This window comes from Cucurbita pepo, chromosome LG16 (assembly GCF_002806865.2).
Source record: "Cucurbita pepo subsp. pepo cultivar mu-cu-16 chromosome LG16, ASM280686v2, whole genome shotgun sequence".
NCBI lineage: Eukaryota > Viridiplantae > Streptophyta > Magnoliopsida > Cucurbitales > Cucurbitaceae > Cucurbita > Cucurbita pepo.
The window spans coordinates 4,641,904-4,661,033 of NC_036653.1; the positions used below are offsets into that span (position 1 = coordinate 4,641,904).

A 19,130-nucleotide genomic window follows, 5' to 3' on the forward strand; every position below is an offset into this window, starting at 1 on the left:
AGTAGACGCATTTTAAAATTGTGAGGCTAACGGTGATACGTAACGGGTCAAATCGAACAAGACACAGTTATAAATGATATAAGAACCAGACACTGAGCGGTGTATCAGCAAAGACACTAGGTCCTTTTGGTCTCGAGGGGAGGGGTAACCTATAGAGGTATGGAGACCTCTGAATAGACGTGTTTGGATTGAGTTATAAACACTATTCAAATTGCTCTGAAATTATTTTTTATAAATTTAGATTTATTAAAAATTTATTAGACATAAAATTAAAAATTAAAAAACGGGCAAATCCGCCGCGGACCGGTCGTCTGAGTCGTAAAGCTGACGTAAAGACCGTGGCTATTTTATTGAGTTCTGATTGGTCCACGAAATCAAAGGCACCCTCGTCAACGCACACACGCGAGCCCTTCAAACGCCGCCGTTTTGCGCAACGACCCCTCAGCCTGAGCAGCAGAGCAGACCCTTCCATTTCCTTCGTCTCGCTCCTACTTTCATTCGCCCTCTCTCTCTCTCTCTCTCGCTCTCCATTTTCAAGATCAGCGAGAAAGAACTTCAGCGGGTTTTGAATGAAAATGTGAGTCAATTTCCCTTTCAATTGAACCCTCAATTATTGAAATTGGGGTTTTCTGCGGGTTCTCAGATTCTTCCTCCCCTTGGATTGATCAAATTTCACAGCCTCCCTGTTCCTCGAGGTAAGTTGTGGTTTTATGCGCGAACTCGGCGATGTCTCATATCTTCCTTTACATTTTTGTCATTTTCTTTTCCTGTTATGGAGTGTAATCTTCACCTTATGTTTGTGGAAATGCTCAGTGTTTTCTGAACTTAGGCATACTATGGACGCGACCATTGACTTCTCCCCCAGTAGCTACGCCACTCCAAATGGTACTCTTTCTCTTCCCTAAATGTATTTTCTTTTTTTGATTTTTCCCCTTGTGGGTTGTGTATGGTAATGCTCTGGTTATGTCCGTTCACTTGATTATGGCTATGGAATGTTACATGCTCTTGCTATCCTCGTTTTCTATTGCACTGATTATGCTGTTACAGTGTGAATTTGACTCTGTTTTATTGATGAACCCAGAAAACTAGAGAAGGGTTTTGTTTGTGTGTGTGTAATGTGTGAAAAATTGAGCTAGATAAACTGTTCATCATTTAGCTGTATCAGCACGTACGGTAAGGTTCTTCGAACAAACAAAAAAAAATTGGGCCTACTTTGTTGGTTTCAAGAGAATGAAATACCCTTGTTTTGAAACTTGTATCATTCATGGTTTTACAGTCATATGGACGATTATGTCGGGCATTTGTTGTTTAAACCATTTTCTATATGGAAAAATAGTAAACTATTTTGTTTATTTGATTTAATATGCTTTGTTTGATGCTGGTCTTGTTTTCTTCCCATGTCGTTTCTTTCATCTAATATCTTCCTTTTCCTTTCTCCTGGTGCAATATTCTTGAATTTAGTTATTTATTTAATCTTTATGAGAAACACTTGGATTTAGCTTTTCTTTGCTAAGCCTGAATATGTAGCCATTGATGGATGTTTGTTTTCATTCTGATACTGATAATGTGCTATTCATTGTACCCAGGACTGTATTATGGGAAACGTAAGAGATTAAAACTATCTACCGATGGAAGAAATCTTCCCAGCACGGCCACCTTTTCTGCCCAAAAGTGTGACACGCCGAGACAAAACAAAATGAAGAACTCAGCAAAAATAGTTGATTACTCTGATCCGTTTGCCATTAATAATTTGATCGATGGTTTGAATTGTGGTCAGTTTGGAAGTGTCACTAAAGAGATAGAAGCCCTTGTTTCCCATAAGATGCAAATTCTAAGTCCTTACATTGCAAAGTATCCTACGCTGTCAAGTACGTTATTTGATCTGGGGAGACGTAATGAGTGTACAGAGGCAACGAACCATCAAGCTTCCCCGTTGGTTCATAATCTCATTGATTTGGAAGATGATTCTGCCCTTGATGATGTTTGTTCCAACCATGTCGAGAAATCACGATTGCCTATTGTAATAATTGATTCTGATGAGGAAGAAAGCAAAGATCAGAGGGTTATACATCCTTTTCAAGAGGTTGTGCTGCCTAGACCACCTGGACAAAGTTTGTTCAAGGCCATATCGGTAGTGGTGAGCTCGTTAGACATCTATGTTACTGTAGCTGCATTTATTAAGTTCAAACTTTTATATGAAACTGAATATTTGCGATACATCCATACAGCTAAAAGTTAATAACTACATCTTATATAGTAGCTTACCCTTTTTTCAAATAGAACAATAATATTTAATTTTGTGAAATTTTGATACAAACAAATAGTCAAGAAATGCTGTTCATACCCAATAAGGGTTTGGGTCGAGTACCCGGTAAGGATGGCTTTCTCTTGTTAAGAGTCAGTTTTATACTCTCTCTTCCTTGGCCATTTTTGTTTTTTTTTTTTTTTTACTTAACCATAGCTGTCTAATTTACCAACTGATTGTTAGGATCACCGAGCTTTAAATGGGGAGGAAGCAACTCCTATTAGTGAAAGTGAAACTATTAGTAAGAAGGACAAAGGTGTTTACGTTGGTGTAGAAGAGGACGAGGATGAGGTCAGCGAACAGGCTAACAGTGAAGATGATGGCCTTGGAGATATTTGGAACGACATGAATATGGCATTAGAATGTTCCAAGGTATTGTTATTATGTATATGATTTCATTAACTGCTGTTTCCTTCAGCTCTTGTGTATAGTCTGCACTGCATTATATCCTAATTATATACCCTTAGTTTATTAGGGACCAGGCTTAATGTGCTAATCTGGGTCTTGTTAAATAATGACTCAAGTTCAAAAGCAAAGTTAAGTTAATCGGTATGAATGCTGTGAAAACAACTATTTTAGAAATTTGGTTTGTAAGAAATCAAAGGAAGCATGATTGAGAGATTATATGTAGCTATATACAAATCTACTTCGTCTTCTAAGTTTCGCAATTATTTCCAGTAATTCCTTAAATGACGTTGATCATAATTGATAAAGAATCTTTGTATATTGAATATTGTTGTAGTCAAGTAGTAGGGAAGCGTTTGTTACGTGTTCGAAGAAAAATCCTAATTATATGTATGGGTTAATGTAGAATTTTACCCCTTGATTTCCTTTATTATCAACTTAACTTCTTCCTATTAAAGTTTTAGTTCTTGCAACCTTAACTTTTCCTAGGACTTGGATGTTGCCGTAGATTCATCATCTAATCAACCAAGCACAGATGCTGTGGACTGTGATCATTCTTTTCTCTTTAAGGATGATCTTGGTTATGTCTGTCGCATATGTGGGGTTATTGACAGAGGAATTGAGACCATTTTTGAGTTTCAGTACAACAAGGTTTGTGTCTCTATTGCCATTTTATATATCTTATAGCTTATGTCATATTGTTTTGCTTACATAGAACGGAAGTTAAACATCCGAGTTTTCCTGCCTTTGTTCTATTTACTTTTAAGTGCCAAAGAAGAGCAGAATAATTTAAAATTGTAGCCCATAAGCCTATGGGTAGTAGTTTTTGTAGTCACCCACGATTCTCAAATGTGGAAGCGATCGGTATATATTTGAACGACGCTTTTGCTGAGTTTATGATCAAAAGCTGGCCCCTCTTCTCTCTCTCTCTCTCTCTCTCTCTCTCTAGCTGAAATATTAAATCTTAGATTTGTCTTAAGTCGGTTAAGAGCATCCTTCTTAAATCTTACTGTTCGATATTTTTATTGACCCAACTTGAACTAGTTATGTTGTAATAACCCAAACACATCGCTAGCAGATATTGTCCTCTTTGGGCTTTTCCTTCTGGGTTTCCCCTCAAGTTTTTAAAACGCGTCTACTAGGGAGAGGTTTCCACACTCTTATTAGCAATGCTTTGTTCCTCTCTCCAACCGATGTGGGATCTCACAAGGTGCCCCTTGGGGGCCCAACGTCCTCGTGGCACACTGCGCGGTGACTGGCTCTAATACCATGCCACGCGCGGTGACTGGCTCTAATACCATTTGTAACAGCCCAAACCCACCACTAGCAGATATTGTCCTCTTTGGGTTTTTCCTTCCAGGCTTTCCCTCAAGTTTTTTTTAAATGCACCTACTTGGGAGAGGTTTCCACATCCTTAAAAAGAATGCTTTGTTCCACTCTCCAACCGATGTGGGATCTCACATATGTAAAGTAATATAATTTTGAAAATTCGATTGTGATCTTCATTTGCTATCAGCTCTGTCATCTTCTGTGAACTCACACTGATTTGTGTTTTTTTCTTCCAGGGTAAGAGGAGCACAAGAACATACATGTCTGAATCTCGTAACAAAGATTCAGGCGATATTGTTGGAGTTAAAATCTCAGAAGATGATTTGACGGTCACTGAAATTTCTGCACACCCTAGACATATGAAGCAAATGAAACCTCATCAAATTGAGGGTTTCAATTTCCTTATAAGCAACTTGGTAACGGACAATCCAGGAGGCTGCATTTTAGCCCATGCTCCTGGTTCTGGAAAAACATTTATGATAATCAGTTTCATGCAAAGTTTCTTAGCTAAGTATCCACAGGCTAGACCATTGGTTGTGCTTCCCAAAGGAATCTTAGCTATATGGAAAAAGGAGTTTCAGATTTGGCAAGTGGAAGATATTCCACTCTATGATTTCTATTCCGTTAAAGCAGATAATAGGGCTCAACAGCTAACCGTTCTGAATCAGTGGGTCGAGCACAAGAGTATCCTGTTCTTAGGATACAAACAATTTTCCACGATCGTCTGCGATGTCGAAACCAATGCTGCATCAACTGCATGTCAAAATATATTGCTCAAGGTTCCCTCCATTCTCATCCTAGATGAGGGGCATACACCAAGAAATGAGAACACTGATATTTTGCAAACTCTTGCCAAAGTCAGAACTCCACGAAAAGTGGTTCTTTCAGGAACCTTATATCAAAATCATGTTAAAGAGGTATTCAATATAGTGAATCTCGTTCGACCGAAGTTCATGAGATCAGAAACTTCTCGACCTATCATCAAACGTATCATGTCAAGAGTGGATATACCTGGTGCGAGGAAGCAGTTCAAAGCAGGTGTGGATGCTGCTTTTTATGACTTGGTGGAACACACGCTTCAGAAGGATACAGATTTCAGGAGGAAAGTGAGTGTCATCCATGATTTACGTGAGATGACTAGCAAGATTCTGCATTATTATAAAGGAGATTTTCTCGATGAGCTCCCTGGACTGGTTGACTTCACTGTGGTGCTAAATCTCACCCCTAAACAGAAGCATGAAGGTGAAAAAGTCAAAAAGTTTAACAGGAAGTTCAAAATAAGCTCTGCTGGTAGTGCTGTTTATTTGCATCCAAAGTTGAATGTTTTCTCTGTTAATGCTACTGTGACGGATGATAAAATAGACGAGGTCATCGACCAGCTGGACGTTAAAGATGGAGTGAAAGCGAAATTCTTTCTTAATATGCTGAATTTGTGCGCTACTACTGGAGAGAAGCTGCTGGTATTTAGCCAATACCTCCTTCCTTTGAAATTCATGGAGAGATTGGTTGTGCAGAAGAAGGGTTGGAGTCCAGGAAAAGAAACTTTCATGATATCCGGTGAAACAACTTCCGAGCATCGGGAATGGTCGATGGATCGTTTCAACAACTCACCTGATGCCAAAGTCTTCTTTGGCTCCATCAAGGCTTGTGGGGAGGGCATATCTTTGGTAGGGGCATCACGTATCATCATCTTGGATGTTCATCTCAATCCATCAGTGACCCGCCAGGCAATTGGTCGTGCATTCCGTCCCGGTCAAACAAAGAAAGTCTTCGCATATAGATTGGTGGCTGCTGATTCACCTGAAGAGGGAGATCACAGTACTTGCTTCAAGAAGGAACTAATTGCAAAAATGTGGTTTGAATGGAACGAGTATTGTGGCTATCACGACTTTGAAGTGGAGACGGTCGACGTGAAAGAGTGTGGCGATAACTTTCTAGAAACCCCGCTTCTTAGACAAGATGTCAAAGTTCTGTACAGAAGGTCAGTTCGCTCTTTATTCTCCCCAGTTGAGCTCTACTTAAATGTTTCCTGACATCGTCTTCTTTACCATTTTCAGGTAGAGCCTGCAATATAATAGTACAGATGAGGCAAAGGGAATTATTATTTATCTTTGTCTCATCGAAACTGTTCATGAGAGCATTTTGTTCCTATAACCTGTTCATGGATTTGTTTTTTCCTTTTTTTTTTTTTTTTTTGTGAAGATCATAGGCAGATAGCTTTGTTTCTGACTTGTATAGCATGACTGCTGCCTTGCCTGAATATTGTTCACAGTAAGTAAATGGAGTTTGTGACACTCAACTAACTCCTAAAGACGCCATAGATCAAAGCTTTTTTGGTAACAAAGTTTTGGTACAGTTCATTTTGAGTGCAGTTTCTCTTTTATGCTACCCATCTTAATAATTTTGGATAATGGAGCTACAGGTTATGGGATTATGGAGCGGACTTATGTAACGGCCTATGCTCACCTCTGGCAGATATTATTCTTTTTGGGCTTTCCCTCAAGGTTTTTAAAACGGATCTGCTAAAGAGAGGTTTCCATACCTTTATAAAGAATGCTCGTTCTCCTCCCCAATTGATGTGGGATTTTACAACTTACAATTTGAAGGAGATGAAGGTAAATTCTAAACTCATTATGGAATAATAGATCTGTACAATATTAACTGATATTGTCTACTTATGTTGATTATTTCCTTAGTTATTAATGGAGTTATGGATGCAATAGATGGAACGGACAGAATTGAGTCGGGTTGAGTTTGATTGGAATAGAATAGTGCGTTGGAATAACCTGTGAACAAAATGCTTTTTTTTTTTTAGACAAAACCAAAATCTTTATAAGCTCTAAAAAAAATTAGTAATTTCATGTGTTTTAGTATAGCTTCTAAAAAATGTTTTTTAAGCTTAATAATTAAAAATTACTCTAAGAAGTTTGGATTAATTTAAGAATGGTACGATGGACTTCCATTTGGGGATGAACAAAGAATTGTGTCCTCTATCGTTTGACGATAGGACTCAAAATAGGGAAGAAATTGATGCAAAAGCGGTGTAGAGTTGAATGACTGCTTGCTTGTATAATGAGTGAATCGAAAAAGGGGAAGAGCTAGTTGACAATTTAGCATTTTTTTTGAATCAACAATCAAGAAGTTCGCCTTTGCCTTTAAAGTTTTAAAGTTTAGGGTAAATGCAAACATTAAAAAGAAATTATGAAAAAGGACCCATTTTCAATCCTAAATTTGACAAATATCCATTAAGAAATAGAGCCGACTAATTGTAAGGCAATACGGCGAAAAACTCAATGTCACTGTTCTTGAACAACTTGGAATCAAGTCTTCCTTTCTTTTCACACTATTACAGAGATTCTAATAGTTCTCGAGGATAAAGAATTAATAAAAAGGGGAATTTATTATGTCTCAAACGATAGGTAAGAATAAGTACCAAATTAATCAAAGAGCTAAATCCAATGAATGAAAATAGAAACAACGAGTTTATTCATGAGAAATAACTTCACATTTATCAAAGGGCTAAAATTTCTTGAGGAACCCAAAGTTTGGAACTAATTGAATCATATGCAGATAAACCAACCAGAGAAGAACAATATAGCTAACCTTCCAATCAACTACATGATATATTACAAATATATATATATATATATATGGAGGACAAGAAACCAGACAAGAAGAATCCATGTTCCTTTGCTCCTCCCAATGGTGTTCATATCATTTAGTATATGATGCAGATAAGCAAATCTTGTACAGTTTAACTTTTACACAACAAAATCGTGATAAAGATGGGAAGGGCCGAACCTCAGTTGCGGATTCCCAGCAGCATTTACGCATTCGAAATGCACCGTTTCCCCGAGAGAAGACGCTGCAGCAGCAGCGTTGTACATATCGTCTCCTCTCATGGCTGCAAAACCATGGTGTGTCCCAGCAGGCATAGGTATGCCACCACCACCCTCACAATGCTGCAAACCCAGCGTAAGTGATACCCCGCCAACCGTCCCGAACCTTCCCAATTCAGACATGTGATAGGCGGCGGCAGCAGCAGCCATAAACCTGTCACTCTCTCCCTGAGACTGGACAATTGCATCAGGAAAGAAATTAGAGTTATTTACATTAGACCTTAGCTCCTCATTCGGCTTTATCAGCTCGTTTTCGGCTTCAACATGAGCACCATTTTGGAAACTAGCTAGTCTGTTGGAACCCGAGTTTGCGAGATTAGAGACTTGGTCTGATTTTAAGTCGACGATATCTCCAGTGCTACATCTTTCGGTCGCTGTTGAACTTGCACTTTGTTGCAGATCCTCCTCTTTATCATCCTCGAAGGTCTTGTTATCTCCTTTTGTTGCCTTGCTAGCATTTTCAGATGATGATATAGAGTCCATGTCCACACTGCCTATTTCTTCCTTGTACATCTCCTCTACCATAGGTTTCCAAAGACGTACACGCGCATTGATAAACCAATTAGAGACCTGTGTGATCCCATAGACGGTGACAAATATAATATAAGAACACGTGTCGGTACAAAAAATACAGTAATATAAAAGAAAGATGTGAAATGATGACCAAAAGCAAGGTAATTGGTAAATGTTGAAAAAAACATTGTTTTTGCAAAACGTAAAGTAAATATAGACATGGTGGTGGAGAAATGTAATCTAACCGCCCAAGCTCACCGCTAACAGATATTGTTCTCTTTGAGCTTTCCCTTTTGGGTTTTCCCTAAACGTTTTTAAAATGCACCTGCTAGGGAGAGGTTTCCACACCTTGTAAAGGATGCTTCGTTCTCCTCCCCAACCAATGTGGGATCTCACGATCCACCCCTCTTCGAGACCTAACGTCCTCGCTGCCACTCGTTCCCTTCTCCAATCGATGTGGGACCCCCCCAATCCACCCCCTTCGGGGCCCAGCATCCTTGATAGCACACCGTCTCATATCCACCCCCCTTCGGGGCTCAACCTCCTCGCCGGCACATCACCTGATGTCTGGCTCTGATACTATTTGTAACGGCTCAAGCCCACCGCTAGCAAATATTGTCCTCTATGGGGTTTTCCCTTTCGGGCTTCCCCTCAAGGTTTTAAAACTTGTTTGCTAGGGAGAGGTTTCCACACCCTTATAAAGGATGCTTCGTTCTCCTCCCCCACCGAGACTGATGTGGAATCTCACATGTAAAGTCTATGTTGGAACTAAATTGGCAGCCTACAAAACATATAGCTACTTCCAGCTGACAGATCTTTTCAGACATGATCAAGTTTGGCCTTTTTGGAAATATCACACAGATTGATTCAAGAAATATTATCCATGATCAACAATCTTTCCAGAGCCATGGTTGTTTTTCTATTTATATTACCACATTCAACAGTCAATTCAGCACCTGGAAATTTAGTACTTGGGAAAAAGTTAAGCTTCTGAGTTTTACCTGACTTCTAGTCAAACCCGTCTGCCTTGCAAGCATGATCTTATCAGAATCCTTTGGATACCTGGAAATTTAGTACTTGGTTAAGTTTTGTTACTGCAAAGAGAACGTAAATCGAAATACTAGTGTCAAAGATTTACGGATGAAGGAAATGCTCGAACAGCCAAGCACGGAGAATCGAAACAGAGTTTTCAGGCAATCCTCTTTGAGGCCTCCATGCATGCTGCTGTATCATGCCAAGCTGCTGAAGAGCTCTCTGTTGCCTTAACTGCTGGTCCACGTATCTAAGACGAGTGATTCCAACTCCTTTGTCGTTTCCAGAATTCTCGTGCTCTCCTAGGCTTTTACGAGTAGCTCTGACTTGACCAGCTATGGCATCCCGCAAGCACCGAAAATGACGGGATATAGTCTGGAGTGCAAGTGCAGTATATGGCTTAGATGCCCCACATCCAGCAATCACATCAAATGATGACACTACTATCTGCATCTGATGATAATACTGATTGTACCTTCTATCAACCTACAAGACAAGATAACCATTTGACCTTGAGCAACTACTTCCACGGGACAAAGTATCAAAACTCAATTTAGTTGCTGCATCGATGGCATCGATTGGAGAAGGAAACAAGTGCCAGCGAGGACGTTAGGCCCCGAAGGGGGTGGATTGTGAGATCCCATATCAGTTGGGAAGGAGAATGAAGCATTCTTTATAAGGGTGTGGAAACCTCTCCCTAGCAGACGCGTTTTAAAAACCTTGAGGGGAAGCCCAGGGAAAACTCAAAGAGGACAATATCTACTAGTGATAGGCTTGGGTTGTTACAAATGGTATCAAAGCTAGACACCAGACGATGTGCTAGCGAGGAGGCTGAGCCCTGAAGGGGGTGGACACGAGGCAATGTACCAGCAAGGATGCTGGACCCCGAAGGAGGGTGAATTGGGGGTCTCACATCGATCGGAGAAGGAAATGAGTGTCAACGAGGACGCTGGGCCCCGAAGGGTGTGAATTGTGAGATTGTACATCGGTTGGGGAGGAGAACAAAACATTCTTTATAAGGGCGTGGAAACCTCTCCCTAGCAAACGCGTTTTAGAAAACGTAAGGGGAAGCGTGAAAGGGAAATCCCAGAGAGGACAATATCTGCTAGCGGTGGGCTTGGGTTGTTACACCATCAAAAGTTCATATCCACCTTTCAGGAAGTAAAGGCAAACCAATTTCAAGTGTTGACGTTATCTAATTCCACAGCGACGCAATATCGAATACAGACTTTTATCAATGTTGTTGATCCAACCATGATATGTCGAGGCTTGCATCATTTAAAATAGTCCAGTTCACAACAAAATAGATATCAATATAAAACATTATATTACCTCATCCAACATGTATAAAAGCTTTGTCAACTTGTTCTGCAAATCTTGCTTTTCAGCATGTGAGAGCTCACATGTTGAATTGCTCCCAGTTTCTTGAGGTTTTGAAGACACTCCACTTGCAGTTTGCATCGAAGTGTCATTTTTAGTTCCTGCATCACCATTCTCGGCAGTTCCAGTTTCACGCTCGTGAGAACTCGGATCTCTCTCATTATTCGGTCGCTTCAAAGCTTTCCTGACATTAACAACTTCATCAAGCAGTTGTTGTGCTGCCTTAAGGTACTTCGAATTAGGCATAGTTCTTGCAATACTAGACATGCTGTAAGGAGATAATTCACCCTTGGCCAAGTTTTCTCCATTTCTCAATTGTTCATCTCGAGAAGCGCCATTTCTGCAGCCATCCTCACCCGAGCTTGTCGGATTAGGCCTCAGGAATGAAGCTAAACCGACATCCGAGTCTCTGTAGGGGATTGAAGCCATTTGGATTCCAGATGGGATTTGTGTACTCAGAGTAAGGGACAACCCCTGACCCTGCAAATTCTGCCCACCACGAACAACATTGGTCGAAACACACATCGAATTCGTACCAAGCATTTCACTCCGATCCTCTCTCCATGTATTGAAATCATGGTCAGAAATTCGCGAACCACCAAGATTCGTTAAGAACTCCTGCTGCTGTTGGGCAGTTCCAACCGCTCCAACAGGCGTTATCGAACTACAACCATTTTGCGCCTGTGAAGGCAATGAATCCATGAACGTCCCAGAATTTGCATTCATCATCATATTCCGTGGAAGAACTGCTGTTTCTTCATACGAACCGAGCAAAGCTCCCCTCGAATAGAGGATTGGAGTAGTATCCCTTTCGTTATTCGAACTCGAGTAGTAAGTAGCCATAGATTTTTCCTCTCAATTCAGAATTCTTCAGCTTCTACGTTGTCACCAAACAAAACTTTCAGACCCCAATTAATCAAAGTTGAATTGAATGTCAACAAACAAACAAAAACTCAACCCAAGATGGCAAATCCACAGGGTTTTCAATGACTAATGAAGTGTTAAAACAAACACCAAGACCACAGATCCTCCAGTTACTTAATATACAGCCAAATTCACAACAATATCAATCAAAAAAGCTCCAAACCCCACAAAAACAAGAAGAAATAGAACAAACAAACAACAAAAAGCTACTCATAACCTGCATGCAGAGCTGATCAGCACAAGAAATCAACAAGAATTGAATATTTTAAGTTCATATTTGAATAAACAAACAAAAGTGATTAAGCAATAAGTATAGTTTAAGCTAAAATTACCCTGAAATCCGCGACGGCTGTGGGTGTCGGAGGGAACCAAAAAAGTGGAAAACAGCACCCGATCGGCGGAACCCAAGAATCCCAAATACCAACACAACGCTAAATCTAAGTGTTCATGGGAATTTCTGCAAACCCCAGAAAGATAAACAGAACAAGAAGGAACTATACACAATAAAACACAAAGAAATCAAAGGATCTTAAAGAAATAATTTAAAACCATACGATTCTTATCTAAAATTTGCATCAAATTCCCACGTGAGAGTAAAACCCAATTCCTTTTTTCTTTGGTTTCTTTTGGTCTCTCTAAACGATGCCTTTAATTTCCTCTTTATTTCTCCTTCTCTTCTTTTTCTTGCACTCCCAAAAAGAAAAGAGCCCTCCCCTTTTGTGGCTACGGCTGCTTTTCTAGAAACCCACCTGAAAGAAATCAAATGCCTCGCTGTTCTTGTTCTTGTTCTTCGTGTTCTTGATCTTGATCTTGTTCTTGATATTGTTCTTGATCGGTAAGGGCGTGTTTGGTTAAGAGGCTCAATCCCAAACTACCAGTTGGTACACTTATTGCTGCTGCTTCTTCTTCTTCTTCTTCTTCTTAAACCCCAAAAGAACCCTTTCTCTCTCTAACCCTGCCCCTCCTTCTCTCTCATCCCATGGGCATGGAAGGTCTGGTTTGTGCTGCAACGCACCCTCCTTCTCCATACCCATAATTTTATTTTATTTTATTTTATTTTATTTTATTTGGGAGAGGGAAAATTTTTAATCTGCTGCAACTCATAGCTGTTGGTTAATGGCTTAGTGCTCGTATCACTGTATTTGTCATTTTGTTACAACAATTTTTTGTTTGCATTTGTGGTCCTCAATTTTATTGTATTTAAATTTCTTACCTCACCTTTATTATTTATTTTTTTAACCCTTAATTTACTTCATTTAACAAAATGAAGCATTAATTGATAATTGTGTTAAAAAAAATAGATCACCTAAAAACTTAATATCCAGTCTAATCCATACGGTTTGAGTCTCGTTATAAACTTATTTAAGTTGAGTTTGGTTAAAATAAATGAAAATTTTATGAATTTGATTGTTTCGTCAGTTATGTTAAAGCTAGATTCGGCTAGACAAAATCAATGTAATTATAAATATTTTTTATTTCATAATTTTTTTTTTATTAGTCAATCACACTTAAAAATAATATTTAACTATTTTGAAAGTAATTTTTTAAAATATGTATTGAAATTGGTTTTGCAAATTTTAATTAAGTATTTAAAAATAAATAAATAAATATTTTATATGGTTCGGTTAGGTGGGGCTAAGTTTATTATTTAATAAGAATCGTTGTAACGGACAAACTCAACTGAATTAAGTAAAAAAAAAATTCCAAATTAAAATATAATATAACATTTTTGTAACCTAATTTATAAAATATCAAATTTAAATATTAGAGTAACTTTTTCAGACACTTAATTAATATATATATATATATTTATTTATTTATTTATTTATTAAGTAATTAAATATATTATATATTAGTTTTGTGTAAGTATACGATATGTATGTATGTATACACCAATTGATTAATTCTATTTTTTTAATTAACAAGTATCGTCACCGCAGTAGAGTTTAACCACCAAGTTTGGGAGTTTGCTCCAAATATTATTTACTTTAAGCTGTTACGTATCGTCATCAGTGTCACGATTTTTAAAATGTATCTAGGAAGATATTTCTGCACACTCATAAAGAATATTTTGTTCCCCTCTCCAACCAATGTGGAATCTCACAATCCCCCTTCTTGGGGCCAGCGTCCTAACACACCATCTGGTGTCTAGCTTTGATACCATTGGTAACAGCTCAAACCCACCGCTAGCAAATATTGTCCGCTTCAGCCGTTACCTATCGCCATCAGCCTCACAATTTTTAAAAGCATCGGCTAGGGAGAGGTTTCTACACTATTATAACAAATATTTCGTTTTCCTCTCCAACTAACGTGGAATCTCACACCTTAGAAGAAGAATTGAGATTTCGAGTTCATCGAAGATTTTGACTTCTTTAACCCTAATCAGATGACAAGACGAACATACCGAGAATAGTTGAAGAAGAACTTTCCCGAGAACGTTTTACAAATTGAAATTAAATGAAAAAAGAAAAAAAAAAGAGTATATTCCCACTAAATGTGGTATAAATACTTCCCAAAATATTTTGTTCGTCACCTTTTGGATTATAGCATTGAGAATGAAATCCCCATTCTCTCTACGAATATAATTATCCTTCACCTTATCCTCCATTTTTTTTTTAATATAATAAACTATTTAAAAATTTATGTTACGAGCGATATTATTATTATTATTGTTTATTTTCGAAATGAACTTTTTCTTCTTTTCCTTCTCGGTATATCGCTCCACAATCAAGGAGCGAAAGAACCAAATGAGCTACAGTGATGTCAGATCTGATCTAATCGAACCTCACTAGGTCGAGCGAAGGAGAAGAAAGAGATAGGTGATTTGAGAACAACATCGAGATGGTCTCGTAATTGACTATTTGAACGTAGAAATTTATTATATTTAAGTTTGTATACGCATAAAAAATACCTACATGTAACGTTTCATGTCTAAGATTCGGATCAAAATTTCAGCATTTGTATGCCCTGATATTCATTCCCATGCATCTCATGTTTGACCTCCGTTAGCACCTTCCAATCGACGTGGGATCTCACAATTCACTATTCTTGTAGGCCCAGCGTCAGCACAACTCTCAAAACCTGGCTCTGATATAATTTATAACAGCCCAAGCCCATCGCTAGCAGATATAGTTTGCTTTAGTCCGTTTCGTATCACCATTAACCTCACAATTTTAAAACGGGTCTGATAGGGAGTGGATAAGAAAATGGGTGAAAATGATGAGATTAGAGAAATAATAATGATTTGTTTGAAATGGATAAGATTGAGTCATCATCATTTCATTAAACTTTAATTAACAAATAATAGAATTGTTAATTATTGATTAGTTTCAATAATTACGGAAAGCAAAAGGTAAAGTTTGATTAAATTAGAAAAGGCAAGCAAAGAAAAGAGTGGTTGGCTAATGAAATCACCCTCTACAACCTAAATTTTCGATTCACATGTTCATGCGGTGGATTAACTCATTTTACCTAACACAACCGACTTGACTAAGAATCTCGAAAGGGCTCAACGTAGGTTCAGGCAGGATAATTAGTGTCATCTTTGAACTTTCCCTTCAAGGTTTTTAAAACGTTTCATTCCCCTGATCTCCAATCGATGTGGGATCTCACAATTCACCCCGTTCAGGGCTCAGTGTCCTCCCTGACACTCGTTCCTAACCTTTAATTGATATGGGATCTCACAATTAGCCATTTGAATTGGGCATGTGACGTGCTAGTGTTTTGTCAGTAAGTTAATGAAAATTATTGAATAACCTAACCGATAAGTTTCATAAACTCGTGTTTTACAAACCCAAAAAAGCTAATAAATTCATGACTCTACGACAATACATGTCAAACATAGCATCAGTCATCTTTTAAGAAGGACATGAAAAAAAATTCTCAACAAAGAACCTGATCTCTACGTAAATCAACAGAGAATTTTGTTACGATGAAGATTCAAATGGGGACATGAGTAGAGACGGGGACAGGACTTCCACATTCTTGTCCTACCCCATGGACATCTCGAGAAGTAAAATTTGGATGAACTAAAAAAAATTCAAATACGATAAAAAAAAATATATATATATATTTTAACCATAAGTACTATTTTTAAGATTTATAAAAAAATATAAACAAATACAAAACTACAAAAATAATAATAATATTTGAGTCAAATATTATTATTATTATTATTATTATTATTATTATTATGAGATGCATAACTAAATATTAATACCGGTAAAAGGGAAAAAACGGGAAAAACCGTTAAATAAAAGACAAAATGTCAGAAACGTCCTGCTTAAACGACCAAAGAACACGCAAAGACAGTGGTAATAAAGTGAAAAAAGGAAGGGTAAACACGGAACATAAAGAGAGCTGACTCTGGGCAGGGGCACGTAACAGCCGCTGCCCGTGCAGCTGCCGTTTCCAGACACCAGAACCTTTAAACAGTCACAGTAACGTAAAGATTCGCACCCAATGGTTAGATTTGAAATAGAGGGCTGTGATTGGAGGGTGAGGTTCAGTCGCGGAAATAGCGCGTGCATGAAAAGAAGCTCAAAATTATATAAAATGAAAATAGAAATAAATAAATAAAAAAGAATAAGATTCGGTTTTTTAATCTAATTTATCTGACAGGTAATAGCGAATCGTTCTGATCGGATTGATTGGTGTACTCTGATGATCTCACTTTAATTTAATTTAATTTATTTTTTTGTTAAAACTATAAATTTAATTTTAAATTTTAAATTTTTTTGTTTATATTATTTATGACCCATTAAAATTATAAATTTTATTTCTCACCTTTTAAATTATTTTATAATTTTATCATACCTAAATTTAAAACCAAATTTAAAAAAATACTTTTAAATTTTGCATAGTCTCAAAAATATTAATAAAAGTTTTAATAATATCTTTAAATTAAAAAAAAAATTTAAATGGATATTTTTTATTAATAATTTTTTTTTTAAAGTTTAAAGGTATTTTTAAAACATTATTGAAAATTGAGGTATATTTTCAAAATAAAGTATTAATATTTCTCATCACAAACTAAACTAACCATAAGTTTTTTTTTAGATATTTTTAAAAATTCTAAGAATATTATTGAAATTTTTACCAAATCACTATAAAACTTGAATTTTTTTATTTATAATTATTTTAATATTTTATTTTTCATTTTTAATCACATTTTCGATATTATACGATTTTAATTTTTTTTTAGCATTTTTTAAAATTTGTTTTGAAAAAATTCTTCAATTATTTAAAGAAAATAAAATAAAAATGTGGAAGAACGAATTATTCAATTTAGTACAAAGGCAAAGAAAAAGTACATTTTTAAATACATTTATATATATATATATATATATATATATATATATATATTAATAAAGAAGTAATTAAATCCGACCGGCACGAACTGTTCCCGATTGCCTTAACAAGCTTTTTAAAACAATCTATGCCGCGTGTCTGTTTAACCTAACTCCAACGGCAAATCTTTTTCTGCCACGTGTCAATCCGTTGACCGGCTACATATTAATCCATGTTAAGAAATCATTAGAAGGCCCCATTTTATTTATTTATTTATTTTTCTTTTAAAATTTTAATTTTTATTTACTAATGTCATAATTTTTTTTTAGAATAAAGTTCATAATATTTCATAAGAGAATTTTGAGGAGTCGTTCTACTGTGATTTGTTCTCATTCACATGTATTTTAGAAAAATTTCAAAAAATCACACAATATAAAATTGTTCCGACAAGACACGCTTTACTATAAAGTTTCTATGGGTGAACAATCAAAAAAGAAAATGCACTTTGTTACCCTGTATGGATAGTCTTCATTCTGAGAACCGAGCAAGTAATATGAACATGTTGCAGGGGATGCACGAGAATGTTGGAGATATCATAGGCTAAATTTGAATTTCGAATCTTATTATAATTAAACATTATTTAATAGACTTCAAAGTTGAATGTTTAAAAATTTATTTAATATTTTATAAATGTTTGGACTTATTTACATAAAATAAAAAATTAAAATTTTTAAGTATTAACACGTCATTTTAACCTTGAATTTAATCAATAAAAAAATATGGAAAACAATAATAAATTAAGTAAAAGAAATATACGTCATTAATAACTACCAGCCCGACCAATAATCTTCTATACGACACATTAACTAATGAAGTTTAACTATTATGATTACGTCATCCGACACGTGGACGGTGGTGATTAAAGATTATCTGCAATTACTTATATATATATATATATATATATATTATTTTTTTGAATTTATATCTAAGAATAATTTGATTATATGGTGGAAAGTGGGACCCACGCGCCAAATGATTAGATATCATGGAGGCATCAAAGACCCACTCCTAATGGATAAAAAAGTGAAAATTAAAATTTTAAAAATAACAAAAGAATAAAGAAATAAATTATATAAATTTTCAAAAGTTTTAATAATATTTTTAAATAAAAAAAATACTCCCGCCTTGTTTTAAAAATATGTTTTCATTAATATTTTTTAAAAAGTTAAATAAATATTTTCATCGTTTACATATTGACTAAATTAGCTTATTTATATATTTTTTAAAGAAATATTAAAGTTTTCATCTTAAAGTTAATAATAGTAATTATGCTTTTTAATATTTTTAGAGAATTTGAAAATATTGTTGAAGTTTCAATAATAATTAAATTTCAACTATTTTTATAATTTAGCAAAAAATAGAGTTTTGCATTGAAGAGGAGCTTATTCGGAGAGGAGACAGGGAGAAGGGTTTCTATCCGGACACGTGGCATGTTGATGTTAGCACTGGGTCCCACTAGAGTGCTTGTGGGTCCTCTCTTCTTAGATACTCTCGAGAAGGGACGAGAGACTGAATAAATAGAACCTAAGGAAAAGTTCATGGTAACTTAGTGGGTTAAGGTTCGAGAAGAGCCTACAAATAGATTGCGCACTAAGTATTTTTATACTTACCTTCTTTTTTCTTTTTCAAGTACCGATCGAGGTGGAGAGGTGTTCCAGAGCTACGCTATCACAGAGGAGTGTTGACCCGAATTGTCAGTTTAATTTATAATTTAAATAACTTGATCCACATCTATTTTGTATGATTTTCATTTTTTATTTATTTTAGATTTGACTACGATGTTGTATAACTTTACGTGCAAAATTTTAATTTAAATTCATTGCATTTTGTAAATTAGAAGTGCTTTTGAAAATTTTAATTTAAAAAAAAAAAAAAGAATATTTCATTGGAATTTGAAAAGGTAATTTCATCACATTATATTGTTAATTAGAGTGAGGAAACCAGGTCACAATTCAAATGAGGCCTGTTAGGGTGGGCTTCAAGTTTGGGCTTCG

General features: G+C 36.2%; 2 protein-coding genes across 3 annotated transcripts; one reads left to right on the plus strand and one right to left on the minus strand.

The window, feature by feature from the left end:
• The first annotated feature begins 418 nt into the window (after nucleotides 1–418).
• On the plus strand, nucleotides 419–6,405 carry LOC111777614 (protein CHROMATIN REMODELING 35-like). 2 transcript variants are annotated; one of them, XM_023657285.1, is made up of 7 exons: nucleotides 419–695; nucleotides 814–885; nucleotides 1,587–2,137; nucleotides 2,489–2,677; nucleotides 3,200–3,361; nucleotides 4,276–6,020; nucleotides 6,097–6,405. In XM_023657285.1, the coding sequence occupies exons 2-7, from the start codon at nucleotides 837–839 to the stop codon at nucleotides 6,098–6,100; spliced, it is 2,700 nt and encodes an 899-aa protein (XP_023513053.1). In that variant the 5' UTR covers nucleotides 419–695; nucleotides 814–836; the 3' UTR covers nucleotides 6,101–6,405. The 2 variants fall into 2 exon arrangements, with proteins under 2 accessions (XP_023513053.1, XP_023513054.1); XM_023657286.1 differs by having other exon boundaries at nucleotides 830–885.
• Nucleotides 6,406–7,610: 1,205 nt separating this feature from the next.
• On the minus strand, nucleotides 7,611–12,856 carry LOC111777282 (BEL1-like homeodomain protein 7). The gene is made up of 5 exons (XM_023656814.1): nucleotides 12,120–12,856; nucleotides 10,816–11,740; nucleotides 9,590–9,969; nucleotides 9,453–9,513; nucleotides 7,611–8,508 (listed from the first exon to the last, which is right to left on the minus strand). The coding sequence occupies exons 2-5, from the start codon at nucleotides 11,704–11,706 to the stop codon at nucleotides 7,801–7,803; spliced, it is 2,040 nt and encodes a 679-aa protein (XP_023512582.1). The 5' UTR covers nucleotides 11,707–11,740; nucleotides 12,120–12,856; the 3' UTR covers nucleotides 7,611–7,800.
• Between the last annotated feature and the right edge of the window lie 6,274 nt (nucleotides 12,857–19,130).

Excerpts from the sequence above, each read along its gene's own strand:
- LOC111777282 (XM_023656814.1), bottom strand. The coding sequence starts at position 11,706 with ATGGCTACTTACTACTCGAGTTCGAATAACGAAAGGGATACTACTCCA. Across the intron at positions 9,970-10,815 it reads TTTTATACATGTTGGATGAG|GTTGATAGAAGGTACAATCA; the intron begins GTAATATAATGT and ends CTTGTCTTGTAG. Across the intron at positions 8,509-9,452 it reads CGGGTTTGACTAGAAGTCAG|GTCTCTAATTGGTTTATCAA; the intron begins GTAAAACTCAGA and ends GGGATCACACAG.
- LOC111777614 (XM_023657285.1), top strand. The coding sequence starts at position 837 with ATGGACGCGACCATTGACTTCTCCCCCAGTAGCTACGCCACTCCAAAT. Across the intron at positions 2,678-3,199 it reads TGGCATTAGAATGTTCCAAG|GACTTGGATGTTGCCGTAGA; the intron begins GTATTGTTATTA and ends AACTTTTCCTAG. Across the intron at positions 3,362-4,275 it reads TTGAGTTTCAGTACAACAAG|GGTAAGAGGAGCACAAGAAC; the intron begins GTTTGTGTCTCT and ends TTTTTCTTCCAG.